This window comes from Equus asinus, chromosome 10 (assembly GCF_041296235.1).
Source record: "Equus asinus isolate D_3611 breed Donkey chromosome 10, EquAss-T2T_v2, whole genome shotgun sequence".
NCBI lineage: Eukaryota > Metazoa > Chordata > Mammalia > Perissodactyla > Equidae > Equus > Equus asinus.
The window spans coordinates 44,775,713-44,801,686 of NC_091799.1; the positions used below are offsets into that span (position 1 = coordinate 44,775,713).

The window sequence follows — 25,974 nt, forward strand, 5'->3', positions numbered from 1 at the left end:
AGAATTTTTATCATGAGTACACCTGTTGGAACTACAACTCAGTCAAGAAACAACACTGCCAACAGTTGAGGAGTGACCTTGCCCTCTGGTTATGGCTCCCTCCTAAAGACGGTCATTTTGACTCTCATGGTAATGACCTCTTGCTTGCCTCTCTCCTCCGTAGTTTGTTTTCAATTCTTCAGACAACTCCGTGTCATGAGGCTAGTCCGTGTTGTTTCATGTGGCTGTATTTGGTTTACTCCCATTGGTGTGGAGGTTTCCATTGAATGAATATACCACAGTTTTAAAAAAATCTGTTTTACTCTTAATGGACATTTCGGTTGTTTCTAGGTTTCAGCTACTAGAAATAGTGCTACTGTGAACATTCTTTACCAGTATCCTCCTGCACAAGTGCACACATCTTCAACAACTCTTGGAATTAAAAAAAAAGCAAACCTTTTTGCCCTTCTGGTGCCTGAGTCGTGGTGTCTCATTGAGGTTTGAATCTGCATGTCCCTCTGTCCTAATGGGTTGAGCACCTTTGCGTGGTTATTGGCCAGATGCTTTTGCTCTTTGGTGAAGTGTTTGTTCAGATGTGTTGCCCATTTTGCTTCTGGAGAGTCTTTTGTTTATCAGGTATATTCGGTCTATTTTCCCGCCATATATATATTCCTCCCCTCTGTGCTGTGCCTTTCACCTTCATCATGTCTTCTGACGGGCTGGTGTTCATTTACTCTATCGAGTATATGCATCTTTTTCTTTGTTAGCACTTTGTGTGTCCTGTTTAAGACATCTTTCCTACTCGTGTAGTATACAGGCATTATTGTCCTATGCTATCTTCCTACATCAACCTTTCATGTTTAAGCTTTCAATCCACCTGGACTTGACTTTTGAAAATGTCATGAGGTCGGGGTCAAGTTTCATTTGTCCGTCTGTCAAACTGTCTGAGCACCAAATTAATTTTTCAGTTATATCAACAACACAATTAATTAATTTATTTTAAAAAGTAATGAAAACATTTCTAAAGTCAGTGAAATAGAAACCACCTCTTCCTTATCTGTAGGCAATTTAAGGATTTTTGTTGTTTTTTGCTAGGGAAAGAAAGCATTATAAAAAAATATTTACACTACTTTATTTCACTTAAACATTTATGTGTCAGGATATTTTTATCATAAATGATTATTTAAATCACTGGCATAAGCATTCCTGAATTTTGGATCACTTTAATTATAAATATTAAAATACATTTTAAAAAGCTATAATTTCAATGTTTTACATGAAAAAATTAAAACATCTGGTCTTTACCTTCTTTCTATTCTCACTTTTCCTAGATTTTCTCAAATACAAATAATGACTTTAAGAATTTTTATCTCTAGCCTGGTCTTCTCTCCTGAAATCCACTCCATATTTCAATAGTTTATGCAAATCTTCAGACTCTATTAGTGTAAACTCAGTATGCTTCCCAACCAAAAACTGAGCAAGGGTCATCACGCTAGCTCTCAGACGTTAAGACCTGGCTTTACTTGGACACCTCCTTTTGCCTATCTTCTGTATCTAAGATGTCAGTTATAATAATTCTAATTAAAAACTTCAAAAAGGCTTTATTATTTTTTCTTTGTTCCTACTGCTCCACTCTTAAAGAGTCCAGGGCCTCCCCACCTCATCTTTGGATCCCTGCTAAGGCCCCCAACCTATCCCTCTGTCAATCCATCTTGCCCATCAATTAGCAAACACATAAAGGGTGCCTGATATGTGCAAGATGTCATTCTGTCTGTTGGGGAGGACGCAGACAGTGGGGCGCTGGAGTCCACTGTACAGGCTCACAAGAGCTACTTGGGTGCATCTCTTCCCAACTCGACATTCAGAGATGTCACATTGTTGTAACTCAACAAGAGTCGGAATATTCACATATTGGGAATTGTCAGATACTACAAATCAAGGCTCACTCCCCCACCACACCCACCAGAACCAGTTGTCAAACATTTACCAGTACAACACCAGCTAGAGAGATGACTAAGACCTCTCCCTCCCTCAAGGAGCTCACAATCTAGTTGGGGTGATTGGTGCAGAGGCAACCAGTTATATACTATAAAGCTCAGTGAGATCTGGGCACCAAGAGAGGCATACTCAAAGTACAGAGGAGCAGGACGAGCACCAGGGAAGGCTTCACCATCAGTCCAGGAGGTGAGGGAGGATACTGACAGACAAACATGGTGGGTGGAGAATGATTTGCAGGCTGAGGAAATACAACAAGCAGAGTGTGGAGGGGAGCGAGTCTTGCTTTAGAATATCAGCAGTCCTGGACGCACATGTCTGGGTTTCAAGAACCACATAAGGGTCCAGGGTGGCTGGTGCAGGGAGGGTGGACAGTGAAGTTGGGTAGGGAGACTGTGGAGGGCTGGGTGTTCCGCCTGGACTCTGGGCGACGAGAAGCCACTGAAGATTTGTGGTGAGGGGCATGCTGGTTGCCCGGGCTGCTCCTCCAGCAGCGCCTCTAGCACTGCTGACGTGTTCAAGACTCAGGATAGTCTTCCCATGGTTTGGGACCACCTGCTCTGGGACACACCACACTACCACTCGATCTAACGGGAGAAGAACTCAGCGCCACAAAGAAGGGAACACGAGTAGAAAGGGAAACTTCATCTTAAGATCATAAAGCCTACAAATTATAAGGTAGTCGGTTTTTATATTGATAAACATTTTTATTCTAATATTATAGTAATAATTCAAGTGCAATTTTCTTGAAAAGTCAACTCTGTTAAAACAAAACTTGTTAAATATCTTTCATCAAACATAAGCATTTTCTTTTCAATCCCCCACAGCAGTCAGAGCCATGTAGCAGAGATAAGATTTTTTTAAAGCCTACTACATTTTGTTATTGCTAAACAATCTGAATTAGTTGTTAAGGTCTCAGAAGCCGTGATTAATTAACTTTTGAAAGCTCTGCCAGATACTCCGACATAAAATCATGAATCCAGACATCCGTGTCTGGCAGCGACGTGTCCACCAAGTAGACCACCAGCTTCCGGTCCCAAGGGTTAGCGTTCTCTACAACCGTCTGCACCAGCGCCACCAGAGGCTTCTTCTCCACATGATTTCGAAACACCATCGAAGCCTCCTCGGACCACTGGTTGCACTTCACCCCTGTGAGAAAGAGGAGGAGGAGCGAGGGCTCAGATGAGCTTGTCTTGGATCTATTATAACGGAAAACGATTTAGTCTTTTCCAAAGTAGCTTAAACATACCAGGCTAGACTTGCCTAACGGAAAAACAGTTGCTGAACAATCTTACAACAGTCCAGGTTATAGCTTCTCTATTCTGAACGGGCTTACTTCTGCAACCCTTTACCTACAGACACAGGTTTCATCTGAGATTCAATGCTGTGTTATAAAATGAACTTAGAAAAACCACTGCCCATTTCCCCACATAAAGTATATGCAGATTTAAACTGATAATAGGGATAACTAGGGGGAATAAAATATTACTATATGTCATTGGACATTTATTTTACAGATTTTTTTCCCCTCATGAACCAGATATAGTAAAAAAAAAAAAAAAAAGAATTAATGTACTTACAGCATACTAATTTTTCAAATTTATATACAACATCATGGTAAAAGCACTGGGCTGAAAGTCTGGAGACTCAGTTACTATTCCCAACTCCTCCTCTCTCAAGTGCTGTGAGCTTGGGCACTGCAGTTCTCTCTCAGGGCTTACCGTAAAATAAACTCGTGGGACCAAATGAATTTTAAGTCCTAGTCATTTCTAAATCCCCATGACTTTCAAACTTGAGAACTCGAGTTAAGAATTTAAATTAGATTTTACAACAAAATTGAGACAAAAATAGGTATTTTCCAAGAAATACTACTAAACTAAAATAATTTAAGTCCATATACACTACATTAGATAAACTATAAATTATGCCCCACAGTGACCAAAGTCTGGGAGTTTCGCATATAATTTAAAAGACCTGTTATGTATATAGTGAGTGGGCTAAGTTCTCTGATTATTAAGAATTTCCCACAAGGGGCCGGCCCAGTGGTGTAGTGGTTAAGTTCCTGCATTCTGCTTTGGCAGCCCAGGATTCAGGGGTTCAGCTCCTGGGGGCAGACCTGCACACTGCTCATCAAGCCATGCTGAGATGGTGCCCCACATACAAAATAGAGGAAGACTGGCACAGATGTTAGCTCAGCGACAATCGACCCCAAGCAAAAAGAGGAAGATTGGCATGAGATATTAGCTCAGGGCCAATCTTTCTCACCAAAAAAAAAGAATCTCCCACAAGAGAAGCCTTGCGTAGTCTCTAAGCCGCTGTCTCCTGATCTGTGTCATAGTGATAGTAACAGCAGCTAAACCTCCTAGTGTGGGGTGGTGGAGTCCCTTGCACATAGTGAGCACCAGTGAATGACAGCCATGATGCTGGTGGTGGGGATGATGGTGCCAGGCACCCATTCCTCACAGAGACTCCTCCTCTGGGCAGTTTGATTGTCATGTTTAACAAAATGTGTTGTTACCAAAACCTGAATATTAAAAAATAAAAATTAAAAAATCTAACCATTAAATCTGAAGAAACCATTTAGAGTTTTGAGTTCAAAGCAGATGAATGGAAGCCATGCCATGTGCAAAATGCCATTTTTGGTTCATATCCAAGTACCATGGGAGTTTCCTTTGAATTCTAGTAGGAGGCATAAAGAAACTGGCAAATACTTCAAAATAAGGAAATATCTATCTCTCCAATAAAAGCTAGGCAATAATTAAAAGAAGAATCTAGGGGCCGGCTCTGTGGCCGAGCGGTCAAGTCTACGTGCTCCGCTGTGGTGGCCCAGGTTTTTGCCAGTTCAGATCCTGGGCGTGGACATGGCACTGCTCATCAGGCCACGCTGAGGCAGCGTCCCACATGACACAACTAGAAGGATGTGCAACTAAGATATACAACTATGTACGGGGGGGATTTGGGGAGATAAAACAGAAAAAAAAAAAGGTTGGCAACAGTTGTTAGCTCAGGTGCCAATCTTTAAAAAAAAAAAAAAAACCTACATATATAGTTTCCCTCATTTCTGAGATCAAATCACTTCTGCCACTGTGCTACTGTGCTAAATGTATGGACTGCGCGAGGGTGAGGAATCAGGGAGGCACCACATGGTCCAAACTCCCCACAGCCCAGCGTGGCGGGGCACAGAGAGCCCGGGTGACTGGAGGTGTCTGTGCCCCTCAGCCCTTTTGGCCACCACACCCTCTGCTCATGCTGACAGGCCTCTGGGTGGAGCTGCCTCTAACTGCTGGTGCTCCCTGCTGGTAGAGTGCACACAGAGGAGCCGCCAACGTTTACACCACTTCCACAAAAGATACAACGAAATCTCAACAGACTACACTATGGAAGTGCCACTGCACAGCCGTTAGCTCAGCTCCTCCGACTGTAACCACTGTCGACAGGCTGGTGTGACCGTGGTGACGTGCCGTTGGCTGCAACGCAACTGGAAACTCACTTGGCCACGAAAATGGTCTATGACCCAGGAATGTTTTATAATCGTGAAAATCCATTATGTAAACGTATTATAATTTATGCAGTAAATTATGAAATATTAATTGTGCAATGTTCTCTTGTTGGTTTTTTAGGTTGTTTCACTGTTTGTTTTAGCTAGTATACATAGCTGCAGGTTCTTTTCTTAATACCACAACCAAAGTGTAGACAACCTAAAAGTTCAACAATAGGGAACGTGATTAAACAGAATATTTTGCAGCTATTAAAAATCATTATCAAGACCATCAAACAACCAGCCAAAAAGTAATGAGGGAAAAAAAATGCTTAATGAAGAAAGCAGAATGCGATTTTGTACCAGTACTAAGATCACAGCTTTAGAAATATACTCATACGTGAAACCAAAAAGAGAAATATGGAAAAACAGAAACAGGAGATATAGTGGGAGGGCATGACTGTGAGCGATCATTAAGATTATTTCTAATATGGTTGAGAAGTTGTGCAAAAAAGAAAGAAGCGAACTCAACAGGCCAATGATTTGGTACTCCCTAAGTACCCAGGACAAAATGACAATATAAACTACGTTGTGACATGAGTTCCGATTCCACAGAAGTTACCTGCTAGCTGAGCCGTGACCGCTTGGAAGGGCAGCTTCCGGAACATGTCCACCAGGGGTTGCACTTTTCTTATGTTAACTAATTCGTGCTTTCCGTAGTCCAGCTCATACACGGACACCAGTCCATTGGTCAGGATTCCTTTTAAAAGCACCCTGTGCCACCTAAACGTGCATTGAATTAAAAAGGAAGAAAAAACACACAAGAATCAACACCTGCTTTCAGGGAAACATTTTATCATAAAAAGAAAAGTCAGTCTGAACGATGTTTATCAAAATATAAACCTATACTGTCGTGGAAGTTTTTTAAAGAGATTCCTTCTTTTTTCCCCAAAGGTTACTATCCTCTGCTTTGCCACCAGCTCATTTGATGGAATTTGTTCACTCAACACCCTTTCACAGGCCTTATGGAGCTAGTAAAGGAGAATGACACACGATCTGCCAACCATCACTAAGCAGAATGAAACAAAGGCCACGGAAGATGATCAGGACAAGGCTAGTGGATCCCTTCACTCTGACGGGGAGAGAGTGGATGGCCACTTGTTTGGGACAGGTACATGTGAGGAAGGTGGAAGGAGTGAGACAAGCAGGACCAGGCCAGGCTGAAGACACACATGAGACAAAAAGCAGAGACAACTTTACAGGGTATGGTGGTTGGAGCAGAGCAAGCAAATCTATGTAGCTACGAGTTGGAATGCGTGGAGGAATGGAAGAGAAAGTCAGACTGGGAAGGTAGGAAAAGATTACAGAAAGTTCTGGATGCAAAGTTGACAATGTTAATTATGCCAAGTAAGGAGGTTAAAAAACTAAATAAAACAAAACACAAAATCCAATTCACCAACTAAAATAAAGAACCTGGAAATGGTAGGAGAATACGGGGAAAGAAGAGCATGGTTTCAGATCTGGAGTTCAAGGTGCAAGAAAGAAATTCACACGAATATACTTTCCCTCTCTGAGCCTACATCATGACCATTAAACTGAGGAAAACCTAGACTTCAAAGTTCAGGTGTGAAGGACCACTTTAAAGTCTTGCTTACATGATTAAAGACTATTATTACACTAAGGAAAGGAGGATTGTCATAATGTCTAAAAAGGAAGCGTCTCTGCTCCTAAATGGTGAGCCCTCTGAAACAGGTTTATCAGCCACAAGCCCAGTGGAACAGCAGGCCCTTCGCTGCAACACACTCCTGGGCTGGGGCTGGCCAGATGGGACTAATGCTCCAGCCAAGGCTACTAACAGAGACAGCGTGTAAGAAGCCCACACAGCTGCTACAGGGTGAACCATCACAGGAAAGCTGCAAAGAGGCCAACCTTAAACGCTGTATGTGAGTGGAGGCTCCTGGGGGCACTCCAGAAACCTTCAGATAAGGCCAAAGTGCAGCAAGCAATAACATATGGATCGCAGAGACAAGGGGGACACGAAAAGGTAGCCAAAGTACATGAGCTTTGGGGGCCAAACGGACCTGAGCTGGAGTCCCACCTGGGGCATTTTTCAGTTGTGTCACCCTGGGCTCTTTAACCTCTCTGAGCTGCAGTTATCTCACACGTAATATTTAATTTTAACTTACTTGCAGAAATAATACATACACAGCATGTGTTGCTTAATGATGGGGACACGTTGTGAGAAGTGCGCCATTAGGTGATTTCATCGTTGTGTGAACATCACAGAGCACACTTACACAGACCTAGACAGTATAACCTACTGCACACCTAGGCCCTATGGTGCTGATTTATGGGACCACCGCTGAATATACGGTCTGTCACTGAACAAAACGTCATTATGTGGTGCATGACTGTAAAGCGCCTAGCACATAACTTTGGCATATAATAGGCACTTGGCAAATGGTAGCTATCATCATTATTACTGTAATTATTAAAATGAAGATAAGCTGTGTAAATAAGAACTTCAGATAAACTGAAGAGAAATTTTCATATGTGGAAATGGCAATTTGGTGCAGGTTGCTAATTTGTCTAAGTGCAAAAGGAGATGAAAACATTTGGTTTCCAACGATATCACTGTTTCTAAATTGTACAGGGCAAACGATGGTAGTCTGTACTTTTAGTCTATAAATAAGAGGTACAGAGCAGTGAGGAGAGCCATCAGAAAACTCATGGGTGGTGCTTCTATTTAGCTTTCAATTTTCAAAACTTATAGCTTAAAGACAGGCTTCCATTTTGATTAGATTACCAATTTCAGTGCACATGTGAATCCCCTGGAGAGTTTGTTAAAAACACAGACTCTAGGGTTCTATTCCCAGGGATTCTGATCCAGGATGCCGGGGGTGAGGTAGGAGAATCTGCACTTTTCATAGGTTTTCCAGGTTATTCTGAAGCTGAGATGGATTTGAAAACCACTGTAATCAAAGTGTATCTGAAACTCCAAAGTCTTAACTCACCGCATTTGGGAACAAGGCTTAGTAAATAGTCTGGGTTGTAAACAAGACAGAAGCTCTAAACACTTTACACTGATTCAGTTCATAAAGTTAAAAAAATATCAGATAATCTGTTCTTATACATAAGACATCCCTTGATAATCTGGGGACAAATTAACTGGTTAAAACCCAAGAGTCTTGGGGCAAAACTGTTCCACCCGTGGAGGGGGGTGGACTCTGAAGTCCCACACTACAGGTCTCCTGTTTATGGGTTCTCCAACCCGACACAACCCTTGCCTCTAAGTAGAACCTCCCCATCACTAATCATCATTAATCTGCCCCTCAGATAAGAGTTAACATTAGTTGGATTTTAACTGTGATTAAATTATCCTGCAAAGAATTCTGATGAGGCAAATTTACACAAATAATGTTCCCATATGGACTTAAACCCATTTATGCTTCCAGTTGTAAATGACACAACATAGTAAAAATGTTTTTTTGAAGATGAAAAGCTTACGACTTTTAAAGTTGAATGCTTTTCAGAATGAGAGGTATTATATTTTTCATTTTTAAGAGCTGAAAATTAATTTTTTTCTCCCATGAAAATAACAAAATTTTATAAACGCCTAGGCTTGCTATCTTAAGAAAGAATGAAAGCATTTTATAGAAGAAATAAGCAGTTTGACCTTTTAAACTGAGTTTTGGGGGGTGTGTATGTGTGTTTTGTGTGTGCTGGGCGGGAGTGGGGAGACAGTTCTTTGTGTTCAGCATCATCAAATCAACTTGTCCATTTCTCCTAAGAAAGCTGGCCAAGGGGACAGGACAGGGGCGGCTGTGCCATCTCCTGGGGCTCCCGTGGAAGGAGTGTAGAGTGTAGTGTGTAGTGCTTGGGCTTCACTGGGTGGAACCAGCACATAGTGAGGGGGCTTCAGGAAGGAGGGCGTGGATCCAAATGTGAAACCGTGAGAAAACAGACGGCAGTGCTAAACAAATGTAAGGCATTACGGTTCTCACTGTCCAAAGGCAAAGAGCTGTGAAATACACTCTACTGCCCCTTACGAAAGGTGGCGCAAGCTCTCCAGGAAGCACGTGACAGCACAGAGCAAGAACCCCGCACTCTTTAAACAAGTAATTTCTCCTCTAGGAATCTATCCCGAAAATAAAGAATCAGAGATGCAAACAAAGATTTACGCTCAACTGTATTTATAATAGTGAAAAATCTAGGAGGAGAAAACCTACATGACAAAGGAGCATGATAAGTAAATGATGATTTCTCTATATGATTCAGCCATTAAAAATGTTTATGAAGAAATTTTATCACATGGAAAATTGTTCACAGGATTATGTTAGGTGAAAAAAAGAGGTACAAAATTATAATACTAATACACCAATTGTAATAAGTATGTATAGAAAAAAACTAGAAGAAACACATAAGTAGTTTAACAAGGGTTATGTTGGTTGGCTGATTTTAATTTCTTATACTTTTTTGTATTTTCCAGATTTCCTAAAATAAATATTTTGAAAATTAAAAAGTCATTAAACCTTATTTTCTGCACAAAATAATTTGTTTCTAATAGAAAACCAGAAAAAGCCTTCTTAACCTTCACTTTAGATGTAACCAGGTTTTAGCAGGAATACGGTCCACTAGAGTTCCAGATGAGCGACATCATTGTAAACATTAGGAAACTGCACATTCATTAGTCTCAATCCACATTCGAAATCCCCACTCGCGCAGTTCCCAGTCCCCCTGCAGGGCCTAAGCCCTCTTGGTTATCATTCTACATATTTTTCTTAGGAGTAGAATAAAATGCTTTGTCCAAGGACCTACTTATTTTCCACTTTTGCAGCATACACTTGGTCTTTTTCCACCGCTATGTGGCGCTCCTCAGACACACTGTAATATAGAATCATCTCTTCCATCAGAACTTCCAACTTATGTATCTCTTGCCATGGCTGGATGACAAAGTAGCCTGGGTGACAGGCCACAGGCACGTACACATCCATGTGTTCCCCTGGCTTTGACAAGTGGATAGGAGGTGGCAGGTCCTCCATGGAGAAAGAGCTGGTGTGGTCCATCACAGACTTTTTGAAGACATCTGTGAGGCTCTTTCTGAAATTCTCTCCAGTGTTGCCTGAAATGGGGGTGTTCCCGCTCTTGCTGTTGGGAGAACTACCTCCGCTGGATATGGCACTCAAAAACACATCCTTCTGATGCTTCCACAAGTCTGCATTTGTAATCTGACGGTTAATGCTGCGATGAGGATCAGGGAAGTTCTTAGGAGTAAATAAATAAACATATGCGATCCCTCTGGTTTCATCCACTTTTGTAACCTTCGGAAAACAGACAAAAAACAATTCAAGAAATCCAAGTTCACAGTGAATTCTGAGAGGCAGTTATAATATTAGCCTTAAATATTAAAACACAGTATTTTTCAAAGAAAACCCGACTTGCTAACATGCATTTTATTTAAGGTAAGATGAATTATCTATCACAGCTGTAGCAATGAATGGGCTCTTAAGTCAAAATAGTCTAGAAACCAGCAGCAAGCTTATGGAAATGAAAAATTTACTAACTTATATAGACTCTTGAGAATAACTTATGCTAGAGGTCATTATCATTGAGAGAAAGTGATTCTATATATCATGATTAACACTTTTTTCTATTAATGACATTTTAAAACACTCAAGGTAGAAAGACTAGTATGATGAATCCCCATGTGTTCCTCACTCAGCTTCAACAATAAGAAATAACGACAACGGCAGAAGGTCCTCTAAGCATCTGGCTAAGGCTGCTGCTCTCTCAGACAGGGAGGGAAAGAAGCAGTGTGACATTCACCATACCCTCCTGACCTGTGGTCCAAATTCCTTGTTTGGTCCTAATGTACGCCCTCACCCCTCACCCTCTCCCCGAGTTACATGGGAAGAGAGGGACCGGGGGAGAAAAGGAGGAAGAAAGCTCTACTGAATAGGCCAAAATTACAGTTTTGCACCTTTTGCCTAGGAGACCTGTGACTACCTAGCTACTGCTGCTCTTGCTGCCAGAGGGGTGAGTGTGTGTATGGAGCACCACACGTTGATAACCAGGACTGCACGGCTGTGTGTCCCAAAGGGCTGGTGATTGTTAATTCTTCTCATCAGCTCCTCTGGTTTATCTTAGGAATGCCAAAAAAAAAAAAAAGACGCATCTACCTTTTGTCAAATAGGGCTGGGAATGAAAGGCAGGAGCGCAGGCTTGAAGACAGGGCGACACCAGCGAGGCAAGCCTTCTACAGGAAGTGACTTTTTAAATTTTTTTCTAGCGAGGAGAATCTATTTAAATTCATCCTTTGGAGTGCTAATGAAGTACTGATTGCTAATTCATTTTGATATTTCCTATACAGAAGTACCATTTCAAAAAAAATCAACCATTAAAAAATATTTTTGTTGAGTATCCAATACCCTGGCTTTAGGCGCTTACAAAGTACATGAGAAAACAATATTCATTATCATGTGGCAACTGAGGAATATAAACTGGTATGTAATTGTGTAATTGTGTATTATAAAGCTAGAGGAGGATGAAGATAGGAAAATCAGTGTGAGCCAGAATAATTTAGAGAACTTCATGAAGATATTTCTCAAGGACATTTAATTGTTAAATGTTTATATAAAATAATACTATTTGCATCACTTAAAACAGAAATATCATCTCACATTCCTATTCTTGGAAATATGAGCAATGCTTTTGATATGAAGATGCAAAAGCGCAGAAAAAGAAATGAGCTAGTGAAATAAACAGTTTAAATAAACTTTAGGAAAAGAGGCAAAAATCAAGATTATAAGCAAATGATTTGTTTATAATCAATTCTACTTTAGAAAGAAAAAGAAACAGGGGACTTATTTAAATGGTCTTTAGAAAAATTTATCAAGAGACATATGGTCCCTCTGTTGGAGACTTAATTCCTTATCATGGAGCAAAATAGGAGCAGAGAATCATCTCTGCTACCTTATTAATAATGGAAAAATTACATTTAAAATAATACTGGAGATACAGTATAAATTCTTAAATCAAAACTAAACCAAGAAATATCTTATAGCTACACATATAACCAACCTCTTGACTATAAAAAGGTGTCAGACATTAAAGCATCAGTTTATAGTAAGATAAAACTCCTTCAAAAAACCAAATGAGCCCTTCCGGCTGACAGCTCCCTTTCTAAAGGTATCAAGAGCCATAAGATAACTAACCTTAATGCTACAGTCCGAGCAATTCAAAACAGAATCTCTCAACCAAAGCACAGCATCTGGTGTCCACATGCCAATAGACTGTGGGATATCTGCTAAGCAGCACTTTATAGCCTGAAAAGAAAACATGATGTAAAAACAAACTCACCGTCTTAAAATAGGTACTTATGGAATAATGTTGATATTATTTTCCTACAAGTCAGATGTTGCCAAGATAGAAAGCATGCAACAGCTAATAATGACAATCACAGCTCTCAGCTGGAACATCTGCTATGTTCCTGGCTCTCTTTACATTACTACCATTGTCTCTACTTATCTATTACAAGCCAGGGCTTATACCAGGCACTTCATGTACCTCTCCCCCTACAATACTTCTGCATGACAGGCCAATGTTGTGACCCCATTTTACAGGTGGTGAAAGAGACGCAGAGAGACTTATTTGTGTAAGATTGAAGACAGGATCGGGACTGATATCTGGGTCTTCCCTCGGAGTCCAACTAGACAAAAATGAAGTGTCATTTGGATGAACTCTGAGTCCTGTCCCAAACATCTTTTTGGAGGCTTAGTGCTTCATTCAGCATTTCCTGAGCACCTGTGGCTGCTGGGCACTTGTGCTCACCTTCTGAAGGAGGTTGTAATGAGAATTAAGGAGGGCAAGAAAGCCTGAAATCCATAGGCACCTAAAAGCCTCATTTTCCCTGGTGCTTCTTACCTCCCACCATCACGGCACAACCTTTTGTACAACGGCTACAACAGAGAGTAAAAGTGACCTCAGGGATGCCCTTCAGTCTTATGGAGCCTCTGAATTGACAGAGGCAATTTTGTGAAGGGGAAAAAAACCCACTTCCAGGATTCCTGGATTCCTTCTCCCCTCTGTGCCTGGCTTGAACACAAGTTAAACAGCTTCTCTGTAACAGTCATTTTAGAAAAGGCTGGAGTGAGAGAAATCATAAAAAGCCATGCTAATCACCGTCAAGTACTTTTTATTCACTGAGTTTTGATGGTGTAAGATATCCTCTAGCAAATATAAGTCACATGGCCTTTTGAAATTACAGAATGTTGAACAATTTTATTTTAAAAAAAAAAAACTGATTTCTGTACAAAATCCTTTACGGCTCCTAAAGGTAGGAAATAATTCTTAACAAATTTAATTAAGTCAAAATAATTCAAAATTCTTATCATCTGATTTTTTTTTACCAGTAGAGAAAGGATAGACTGAAGTTAATCTTTTTACTAAAATCTATGGGAAAAGATCACAAAAGAAAATGATTAAATATAAACACATTTCTGAAGACAATAGTTACCTAAATAAACTGAGAACTCTGGGAGAAAATATTTACATAGAATATCCTAAACCTGTGTAGAAGTCAGCACTGGCATCTAAGTACTAAGGCGGAACCTGGACACACAGCCTAATGACCATACACACTTAAATCACACATTTATCAACCAACGTTCTGTAAGTTTGACTGGTCTTGTCTAAGTGGGCCAAATTTTACGTCCGAAAACCAGTGAACAACCACATATGGACCACTTCCAATTCTGTTACAACCTCAGACCTGGGTCATTATCAAGATCACAACTGAGAGGGCGTCTCAACATGACTGTGAGTGCCTGCACGCCTCCTCCAGGAAAGCCCTCCGGCCCGTAGCGCCCAGTACCTGAGGTGGGATCACGATCATCTCTTGCAGAAACCGAGGGGGAATCTCCCTGAGCTCGGATACCTTTACAGATGCCACGGTGCCGGAGTCCAGGAACTGAACGTCAAGAGCCCGGCTGCTGTGAACGTTCGTGATCTGCAATGAGACACGTGTTGGCTAATTTACTGGCACACCCCAAAGGCCCACACGCTTCTGTGCAATTACATTTGTACAACTCCAAATTGCATATAAAAGCAATACAGACTATCAGTGTTAATTTTATCTTATTTTAAAATGTACTTTCTGCCAAATAAGTATTCTTTCAGAATAGAACTGATTTCAACATCTAGTTGTTAATTCATTTAATCAGTAAAAACCACTAAACTAATAATAATCAGTAAAATTAATAAATATAGTAATATCTACTAGGTTCTCAATTCTAGGACACTATTGATATACAACAATTTTACACACTATTATATATTGTTGATTATAAGGTGCAGTGTGTTTTCCAAAATAATAAAATGTGAGGAAAGAAACTATTGTGTCTTAGCAATGAGGAAATGAAGAATAGAGAGAACTCAGAGACAGAATTTTACTAGTAGTAGGTAAATACTACATATTTCTAAGTCATAACATATTTTGGTATTTTATAGTTTCACCAGAAAACCCAATGATAATTTTTATCATTTGTCCTATAACTAAAAAATTGAAACTCAGAAAGTCATAGAGAAGTAAAATAAGCTCAAATTAATAATTCAAAAATTGAGAAATTACACACTGAGTCAAAGCAATTACCTATCTGTGATCAAATGGCAACACTGAAATATAAGATTCCGGGTGCATCTCTAAATGCCCGTAACTTCTCTTACTAAGTCATTACGATATTTGCCATCATTGACTATAGTGACATTGGCCAAATAGAGCCCGCTGGGACAGTCACCTGGGCAGGAACATCATGCCTATAACTGCATGAACTGCCACCTTAAGAATGATTGGTGGGGCTTTCAGTGTGGTGACTGTCAGGGAGAACTTGACCTCTCTTGGCAGAGAAGTCAGATATACCAAAAGTAAGCCTTTTCCTACTGCCCCAGAGAATGCTTTATTAAATTTTATAAATTTTTTAAGTCTCTTAACACATGATAAACACAAACAGTACTATGGGGCAATATTTTAAAATGTATTTATTTATTCAAACATATATATGGAACATATATATTGGTATGGATGGTATATTTTATTATAATTATTTTTGTGTGCGCAAGAGGAAGATTTGCCTTGAGGTAACATCTGTTGCCAATCCTCCTCTTTTTTCTTTTTGTTTGAGGAAGATTAGCCCTGAGCTAACATCTGTGCCAATCTTCCTCTACTTTTATGTGGGACGCCTCCACAGCATGGCTTATGAGTGGAGTAAATCCACACCCAGGATCCGAACCCGAGAATCCGAACTTTCAGCCACTTGGCCACGGGGCTGGCCCCTGGATGGTATATTTTGAATGCTTATTATATCCAGGCATAACTGGGCCACAGGGACATACTTCCCCATCTCAGACAGCTCCTGGTCTCTTGAGAGACAACACAAATCTATAATCATAAGACAATGTAGTAGGGGCAATAATCAAGTTATGCACAGGGCACTATGAGAACATGGAGGATGGGCACCCGACCTAGCCAGGAAGGAGATGTTAGGGCAAGCTTTCAGGAGGAGGGAATGCCTGGAATTGGGACTTTGCTTTAAAATTTACTTTTTTTCCTATTTTAGTAAAATGCCTCTATTATAGAAAATTTAGATACTTAAAAGAATGATATAAACATCACTTGTAATCTACTATAGATTACAATTATCCTTTTAGTCTTTTATCCATGCATTTACAAAAAGTTAGATTTACAAAAATTAGAACATACTTGTATATACTATAACATAATTGACTATTTTTCACTCAGTGTCTCATAAAACTGTTCTATGTCATTAGTCTCTTATGGCACTTTAATGTTACAGCAGTCTATCATATAGCTATATTGTCACTTATCTAACAAACTCTTTGGCTAGATCACTTAAATTGTGTAAATTTGTGTTCCTTTAAGAAATAATCATATTTATTGGACATTTGTATTTATTTTTTCACAAACTGGAATTTCATAAATTTATATTTAGATATAAGATCTTTCAGATCTGGACCGTGAATGATGAATGGGAGCAAAGCAGGCTGGCAGCAGTCTAGTTAGAGGCTAATTGGAACATTCCAAATAGAGGGAGAGGATGGGCAAAGACCACATATTTCTCACACGTGGGGTCTACAAGCATTTTGGTTGTGTTGGAGCATTTTGCTGGTTGGAGAGGCGAGGCAAGAGATGAGGCCAGGAGACGGCCAAAGGCAAGGACTGGGATGGCCAGACAGTATGTCTTAAAGGATTTGGACACTACCTGTAGATAAGAAGAAACGAGCATCAAGTCTTAAGCAGAAGAATGAGATGGTCAGCCTTATAAGAGGCCATGTGTTGTTGGTGGTAAGACTGGGTGAGGGTTTTGGAGTCAGACAGATTTGGTTTTAAACATCAGCTCTCCTACTTTCTAGCTGAATAACTTTCCTCATCAGTAAGATGGGGGATAAGAGGATTTTGTGAAGATTAAATAAGATCAGTCATGTTTAAAAAAACATTTAGTGTCTGGGAAACAGTAAGTCTCAGTAAAATGTGACATATTATTATTTGCATTTTGGCTTGCTCACTCAAGTGGTATGGAGCTCCACTGGAAGAAGACAAGAGTGAAGGCAGGGGAACCCCCTGGCATGGTACTGCAGTGATCTCGGCAAGAAACGACAAAAGACACAAAATAGGCAGGGTTTGGTGACTGGCTGCACCAGGGACTGAAGAAGATGAAGGAGTCAAAGATAACTCTAAAGGAACAGCTTGAATGCTTGAATGGCTGCATGAATGGAGGCACCCAAAATACAGACATAGGAAGAAGACAAGAACGGCAGAAGATGATTCTGGTTTCAGACATGTAGAGCTTGAGTGGTTCATGAGATGGACAATTAGGCTGGCTTTTTGCCCAAATATGAAGCTTTTCAAGGGCTGGAAAATAAATTTGGGGGACATCAAAGGCAAGATGATAACTGAAACTATGAGATGGGATTGCCTAGAAGGATGCAGAGGCTGAGAAGAGTGGTAAGCCGGGATAGGACTCGGGGATGCTGACGTTGACACTTTAGAGGTGGGGGTAGGGGTGAGGTTTGAGTGAAAAATAAGAGAAGAAATCATTAGAACATCATAAGGAAAATTAGGAGGATGTGATAATGTGGTAGCCTAATAAGAAAATTTCCAGTGTCAACACTGTCAGATGCAGCAAGCAGGTCTGGTAAGATAAGACCTAGAAGATAGTAACTGGATCGTGCAGTTAAGGTTCGGTTGCAAGAACAGGCTCTCTGGTGAGTGCAGGCAGAAGCCAACCAGCAGTGGCTGAGGACTGACCAGAAGGTGGTGTAGAAAGAGAATGCAGACCACTCAGGACGTGTTTGGGAGGCAAGAGGGGGTGTGACGGCCACTGAACCGAGTTGGCTGCACGTACGGAATAAGGTCAGGATGTACAGGCAGTAAATAAAGCTTACATAAGTTACAACGTCAAGAACACATGTATCCTTTTTCCTTGCGTAACTTTCTAGGCATCACTAAGAGAATGAACACTTCTGCTACCTCAAAGGTAGACAATACACAATTTGATAGTAATAAAAATAATGCCAGAGGGCCGGCCCGGAGGCACAGTGGTTAAGTGCGCACGTTCCGCTTCGGCGGCCTGGGGTTCGCAGGTTCGGATCCCATGTGCGGACACGGCACCACTTGGCACGCTATGCTGTGGTAGGCGTCCCACATATAAAGTACAGGAAGATGGGCACGGATGTTAGCTCAGGGCCAGCCTTCCTCAGCAAAAAGAGGAGGATTGGCAGATGTTAGCTCAGGGCTAGTCTTCCTCAAAAAAAAAAAAAATGCTAGATATTTATCTAAAGTATTTGTGTATATACTGAAAAGGTATTTTTGCCCAAAAGGCATAACCTGATTCCACACATGAAGAAACTCAAGTTGAGAGATAATCTACAAAATATTGCTACTCTTCAAAAGGCCAAGGATAACAACGACAGACGGAGCAACTGCCAGGTTCAAGGAAACTAAAAAGATATGACAACTACGTACAACTCGGGATCCTAGACCAGAAAAAGGACATTTGCAGGACAATCTGGGAAATGTCAGTAAGTTCTGCAGATTGCTTAACAGTATTGTATCAGTGTTTATTTCCTGGTTTTGATAATGGTTATGCCAGATGTTAACAATTGGAGACAGTGGGTAAAGAGTATATGAGAACTCTTTGAACTATTTTTGCAACTTTCTAAAAGCCTGATATTATTTCAAAAAAGGTCAAAAAAACTAAGTATTTGTGCATTTATATATATAATACACTAAATAGCACAGAGCTTTAAAATTCAAATAATGCTGTGTTCCTTCTTAATGAGTCCTGTTTTTGAAGTTTACAGTTAGCACACAACTCTTGGTCACGTAACCCCAGATCTCAGCCTTCTGACACACATTCACATTAATGACAATAATTACTTCAAAATTGCTGCTTTCATTAAAGTAGACATGACCAAGTTTTCCTTAAAGGAAAATCAGTATAATTAAGTTATTGAAATGTTGCCGGGAAGTATTTAAAAATCAATAAAGCAACGGTTCTTACTTTCTTAGGGTTGGTTTCTTTGAATCTCATGAAAATTATGGATACTTCCCCCCCAAAATACAATACACAAATGCAAATAATATTTGCATATAATTCCAGGGGCTTCAAGAATCCCCCTGAAAGCAGAGGTCCTTGAATCTAAATTAAGTACCTCTGTAACAAAGGAAAAACAGGAAAAGAAAGTCTGGCCCAAATTTGCAATTTTAGCAATTGGGCAAACAAGATACTACAAAAAGGAGGAAAGAAAAACGAAAGAAACATGACCCACAAAAATCCAAAACCCACCTTTGAAAAACATATAGAAATATATGATAACATATAACAAATCTCCTTTCAAATTCATAATCGAGCTTGCAAGAAAATGAGACAAATGTTAGAGAGTGGAAATAGAGGAGTCTGTGAACACTGAAGCCAAAGCCATCCTGGCAGGAGGGAAGGAGGATCCGAGGCCCCCCAGGAAGCTGGAACGCGCACAGGGCCACACCCTCAACAGATGGGGGACTCTGGAGAGCACAAGGGAGTATCTAGGGAAGCTGAGGATATGCATTCCCTATACCCAGAAATTCCACCCCGACATAGGTACTCTGGGAGACTGCACAGGAAGTTCAGGGGAGCACCGTTCCTAACAAAAAAATCAGAGACAATCTAAACATCCATCATGAGGAGAACGGAGGGATATCGTTGGCACAGTCGCACATTGTTACATCTCCCAGCAGTGAAAACAACGAACAAGCTGCACACATCAGCATGATGAACCTCATACACATAAAGAACGAAAAAGGATGCTTCAGAAGCATTAACACAGTTTACTATTTACACACATTTTTAAAATATTTGTCCATTTCGTTATACTTCACTTATTTTTTACTATAAATATTCTATATACATATGCATTTCTATATTTCCACTATCTATATATCAAAATATATAGATAGCAAAAGTGTGTGTGTATAGATACAAATATAGTGAAAGTATAAAGACATGAATAGGAATGAGAAACACCAAACTCAGCTGGCAGCTCCCCGAGGGAGGAGGAGAAAGGGGATGCAGACGGGGAGGGCCAACCAGACTGGTCATGATTTATTTCTCAAACTGGTGAGGAGCATGCGGGTGCTTATTCCATTTTCAAAAAAACTTGTTCGTATGTCTGACGTTTCGTAATAAGTTTAAAAAAAAAGGTCAAGTGACTGACTTTACCTCTACTCGGAGCCATTTTCCTTTGCAATGGAAGAGACAGATTTTCCCACAGAAGGGTAATGAAACGAAGTACTCGGAGGTCATGTGCTACAAAACAGAGATGCAGGACACTTTTATTACTCCTAGCAAAGGGCACATTGCCACACCATTAGCAAAACATCACCAGGGCACGGGCCGACTGCTTCCCTGTCTGTAGTCAGACTTCCCGCAAGGAGTGCGCTGCCGCGGACGCAGCACATGTACAGGGGGCTGTAGAACTTCTGCCTGGTTTCTTACACATTTGTTGGTGGCAGTCATCTACTCTCCTTCCTTGCACATGGCTCATAAATCAGCCTTGTTAAAATGCCTACAAATGTTAGCATGGAGGTCAGTATGATTCATCCAGGCTCTGGCGCCATCAGGTAAACACGAAAAGGGAGGATAAATCTGACAAAGAGGAGAACAGCCTGGATGAAAGTGAGGAGGCTGCCCGGCTGTCCATGAGGTCTCTTCTTTTCATCTTTTAACATTTAGATTCAAAGATAAGATTCTAATTCTAAAACAAAAGAAATGTTATCAACACAAATATGGTCATCAGTGCCAGTGATACTGCAGTAGCTTGAAGCTGGGGACCTGCCATGGTCTCTCTCGTTAGGAGGAATGTTTGTACTCTCCCCAAAGGCAATGTCTCCACTCAGGCACCAGGGCACCAGGGCCTATCAAGAGTGCTTTTCACCACCACAGGTTGTAAGCACATGCATGCATTTGAGTCACCGGAGCCAGCCTCTGATGAATTAGGTACCTGCCCTCCAGAAGCCTACCCTCTGGTGAGGCAAACAAATACCCAAAGAGCTCCAACACAACCCTGCCTGCGAGTGCCCCGAGGCGCTCGGTGTGCTTGCAGGTTAGAGGAAAGGGTTCACTTACAGGGGCAGGGGTCAGGGCTGAAAACCATAGCATATTCTGGATTACGATGATCATGTCCTAATGAAGGTAAGGAAATCACCTCAGAACCTTAAAAAAAAAACCCAAACCTCTACATATCCTGATTCAGAAAAGAATCCTAGAATCAAAGGGCAGGAGCTTATTAATAAATTTAAACTGCAGAACCACATTTGCTGAGGTGGTACGTTTTCAGGCACCATAAGGAGCTCAGGCAGTGGTGCCTTAGAAGTTTATTCTCCTCCTAAATTCCCTGGTTTCATCTGTGCCCAAGGCAGAGGAGCCAGCTGGCTCTAGCAGACAGTGACAGGCAGCTGCCCTGCAGGATCATCAAATGCAGCTTGTAAATAACAAACCTACCAGGTGTTGAGACTTACCACGTGCCAGGCACTGTGCTGGGCAGTCTTGCGCCTAGTCCTCATGACAATGCTATGGGTTCACACTATTATTATCCTCATTTTACAGTGCGGAAACCGGTGTGTGTTTTTTTAATTCTGAGTCTGGGGCTCTTACCCAACTATTCTAGAGATCCTACCGCACACTTACGCAATTTAGTGACCACTCTTGTTTCCAACTTCAGGACTAATCTTAGAGGGGATGACGCTGTGCCATACCTTGCAGTGGAAGTAGTCCTCTATCTTATGCAGAAGGTCGTTAAGCTTGTTCAGACCCTTACATGGCACCTGGCAGTAGAGTGTGCCATCAGAGCAAATGTTTGCCACTCTGACATTCGTGTACATGGCATCAACCTGGAACAAAGGACACACCAAGGATGCTTGAGAATAGAGCACAGCTCTGCCCTACCTCAGGGGGAGCTACCCAAATATCTCATTAAAAGTCTCTGCAATTTAAAATCTTCTAAGTAAGCTGGAAGATAAGACAGAATGAAATTCCTAACTTTAATGTGAAAAACTAATTTGGATACCTCTCCTTCCAAATGGCGTATCTGATATCATTTGTATCACGTACAATGTAGACATTTTGCATACATTAACTTATTACCACTTTCCATTGTCCGAAAGGCTAAGAACATCTTTAACTTTGGTTTATTTTCTTTCCATTAATTTAGAAAAATTATTATTACATAAAACATATTTTTCAACATTAACAGAAATGAAAATAGAAAACTCTCACAAAATTCATCCCATTATCAACCTACTTTCTAATCTATGTCCACAGGCCACATAAATTTTAGTAATGTTTAAAAACTGAAATCAAAGTAAAGGTTTAATTTTAGCCATTTTTTGTCAAATCATAATATAAAGACAACTCACTGCTGTTCTATTTATTAAATATTTTCCCAGTGTTGCTATGAAGGCTTTAAAATGATCATTTTTAACATCTCATCCTATTCTTTAGAGTGGCTGTTCTATAATTTATTTAAAGGTTTCCTTCTTTGCAGACATCTATGTTCTTCACATTTAAAAAATTTTAGAGCTAGTAATTTAATAAACATCTCCATTGATCTATCTTTCCCTTCTTTTGTATTATCCTTCTCTATTATCTTTGCAAAACAATTTCACATAAAATGAAAATAAGCTCACTTATAAATGGAAAATAAAAATCTAAATCCTAGTCGTTACTATTTGTTCTGGCATTTTCCCTCCCTTCCAGTCCCCTTTCTTTTTTCCTCAATAGTATGTAATCTGTCTCTATCTAGTGTTAGCCTAAAACTTATGACATTCTTTTCTAACTTTCTTTCCCATGATATGTGTAACAGATCACGACAGTGGTCACAGTGGCACCTGAAGGTGAGCCTCTAGCGATTTGTCACATATGGCCTTCAAGCAGGTGGCGTTGATATTGATATCATCTTCTCCTGAGGTATCGTACAGAACAACAAGTGGAACGTCAGCTTTTTCAAGTATTTCCACTGCAAAGATCTTTCCACAAGTTAAAGATTCAACCACCTTCACTAAACCAGGATCATCGCTTAGAACTTCCAATCCTGAAAAATAATGAATATTTTAAGTTCAACTTAATTAGCAGAATCATTTCAAGATGGATAGATTGAGTTTGTTTTGGCTACTTATTACAATTATGAATTACTAAAATACTTAAATTTTATAGGGAAGCTTTGTTTTTAAAATCTTCTTTACATTACCCACCCTTAAATTTTAAAATATATATTATACTGTGAATGCCCTTTCAAATGATTTACACTGAGGGAGGCAATCTTAAAACAAGAAGAAAAGTTGATGATCAATCAGAATTTCTACCTTAGGAGAAACAGCGTTCATTTTATATACAACACATACTTAAAACAAAAAGACTAATACGGTGGTCCCCCCTTATCTGTGGGCGATACCTTTCTGTATGTACTATGTTTTTTCCTATACATACATATCTACGATAAAGTTTAAATTATAAATCAGGCACATTAAGAAATTAACAACAATAATAAAACAATTCTAACAATACACTGTAATAAAAATTATTGTAGATCTTAGCAACTTCGGCATTTTTTTCTTTCCTGATTGAGAACTTTCACCTTTTCACTTAAAGGAAGCACTATTACAGCTTCTCTTTGGCATATCCGAATTTCCAGCGTCACTCCTCTTGTGCTTTGGGGCCATTACTAAGTAAACCAAGGGTGACTGGAACACAAGCACTGCGATACTGCGGCAGTCGATCTGATAACGGAGACTGCTACTAAGTGACTAACGGGAGGGCAGCGTATACAGTGTGGATCCGCTGGACAAAGGAGTGATTCACATCTCGGGTGCCAACGGAGCAGGATGATGCAAGATTTCATCACGCTACCCAGGACGGCATGCAATTTAAAGCCTATGAATTATTTCTGGAATTTTCCATTTAATATTTTTGGACTGCAGCTGACTCGGGGTAAGTGAAACTGTGGAAAGTGAAACTGCAGATAACGGGAAACTGCACATATAAGAAGCTATCAATCAATCATGTCTGCCAATAGTGTATTTGTGACGGTCTTCCTAAAAATATATCCTTGACTTTTTTCATTTTCTAATTAAATATACACAATTATTTCTTTCTTATAAAATGAACACACATTTATTGGAAATTTGGACAACCACTTTTTCTTTCTTTTTAAGTAGACTATGATGACCCAGAGGATACTAAAGAACTTTCTGATTTATCAAAGAAAGATTAAATAGTGTTTAACATATAATGGCTATTAGATGAATTTTATTGTAGTCTAATTCCTCTTTAAATTCTCTGAAAGTGATAATTCCATGTATCATATATATGACAACTGTAAGTTAATCTATTAAACTAATTAAAACTGGCTCATAATTTCCCCAATGGTACTATCATGTCTATTCTATATCTTTCCCCTTTAAATCCACAGTCAAAAGTTCACAGACTGCCTCTGAGCTGCCTTTCTCTTGCTCTTGTTCTGTTCTCCAGGCACATAACTTTATAGCTTTTATCAAACCTTTCATTTCAGCAACCTAAATCTTGTCCTATGCTCTTGTTATATTCTTTTCAAAACTAACTCCCACAGGTTTGGCTTTTAAAAATACTTGAGATTTATCTCACAGACAGAGCCAAACCGAGTTCCTCTGACATGAAGACTTCTCCTTGCTGGGCAGGAGGTATTTCTCTGCAGGGTTAATTTTCATGACAGAATTTTGACCGTCTTCTGAACTTAGTTCAGGCTCCCTTGGCATGATGCAGACACACTGCAATGTCTTATCTCATCACTAACATGGCCACTGCATCCTCCATACTTTCAGGTGACCCCTACAATTTCACTCTCACACTGCCCATTCCTCTGTGCTTCCCTGAGGAGGAAACAAAAGAACAGCGATACATTGACTGTGCCAGAGGCTGCACAGGACCTATGGCCAAACTCGTGTTGGGCGCACAAGGGTGTGTTACTTGCAAAGAGCAGCACCCACAGAGTCCATGTCAGGGCGAAAAAGCTGAGAGTCACTTCACAACAGGTCAAACACCATGATTTAAACTGATCAAATCCCACGACACGGGGCCTCTAGCAGTTGTCGCTAGGGCAGTCAGAACAACAAAAAAACCCCTTTAAAATGGCCAATAGACATTTTTGTAATGAAGTATATGTTATTTATAACAAAAAATATAATAAAAACATTGTAACATTTTTATAATGATCACATCTTATAAAGACCACATTAAACATGAATTTATTTACACCTTTCAAGAAATAACACAACGCCTTGAGATACTGAGTACATTTTACAACTTAACCACTCAAAAGTACAATGCTAATAACATATTCAGATGGAGAGAGCTTTAACAAAGTTCCTCTTACCTGCTAGCTTACACTTTGTAGCTTGGAATGGGAGTGAACAGAACTTTGGGTTCAATTTGTATGCTTTGCTCTTTTCAACATTTTCACTAAAACCATAGTCAACATAGCATACCTAATGATAATAAAAACAACAATTTTAGGTTCAAAAAAAATTCTTTATCTTTACTTCTTAAAAAGTCACTTGATGCATTTATTGCCTCCACTTTACTCCATAATCAGCATGTTAAGTGGCACCGCACTGCCTGGAAAATGCCAGGGGAGGTAGCTCTGACTTCGTCCGGAAAAGAATGGCTGGGGCTGCAGCCAGGGAGCCAGGGCTCCAGACCTTCCAGGCCCACTCGTCTGCTGTGCCTCTGCCAGTGGCCTTGCTGTTGCCAGCTTCTCGGCACCACAGCCATCTGGTTCTGCCAGCCCTGGCTGTCCCCACCCTTTCACTGGTATCATAACACCTGCATCACCTTAGTCTTTCTTGATTTACACACTTCCACTAAGCATCTGCATCCCCGGGCAGCAGTACTCGTTTGCAGAGAGGGCACCACTCTGGTGGCATTGGTTAGATTCTA

General features: G+C 40.2%; 1 protein-coding gene across 2 annotated transcripts in view; it reads right to left on the minus strand.

Annotated features, from left to right (window-relative positions):
* Window positions 1-2,660: 2,660 nt before the first annotated feature.
* The window catches only part of TDRD7 (tudor domain containing 7), a 90,604-nt gene continuing 67,290 nt past the window's right edge, over window positions 2,661-25,974 (minus strand). For both annotated transcript variants that reach the window (XM_044779171.2, XM_070519145.1), the window contains 9 exons: window positions 25,412-25,523; window positions 22,893-23,095; window positions 21,762-21,896; window positions 20,227-20,313; window positions 14,325-14,459; window positions 12,667-12,777; window positions 10,271-10,773; window positions 6,075-6,235; window positions 2,661-3,123 (listed from right to left, as the gene is read on the minus strand). In XM_044779171.2, the coding sequence (XP_044635106.1) occupies window positions 2,903-3,123; window positions 6,075-6,235; window positions 10,271-10,773; window positions 12,667-12,777; window positions 14,325-14,459; window positions 20,227-20,313; window positions 21,762-21,896; window positions 22,893-23,095; window positions 25,412-25,523 (1,668 nt within the window). In that variant the 3' untranslated portion in view covers window positions 2,661-2,902. The remainder of the gene's footprint in view (window positions 3,124-6,074; window positions 6,236-10,270; window positions 10,774-12,666; window positions 12,778-14,324; window positions 14,460-20,226; window positions 20,314-21,761; window positions 21,897-22,892; window positions 23,096-25,411; window positions 25,524-25,974) is intronic.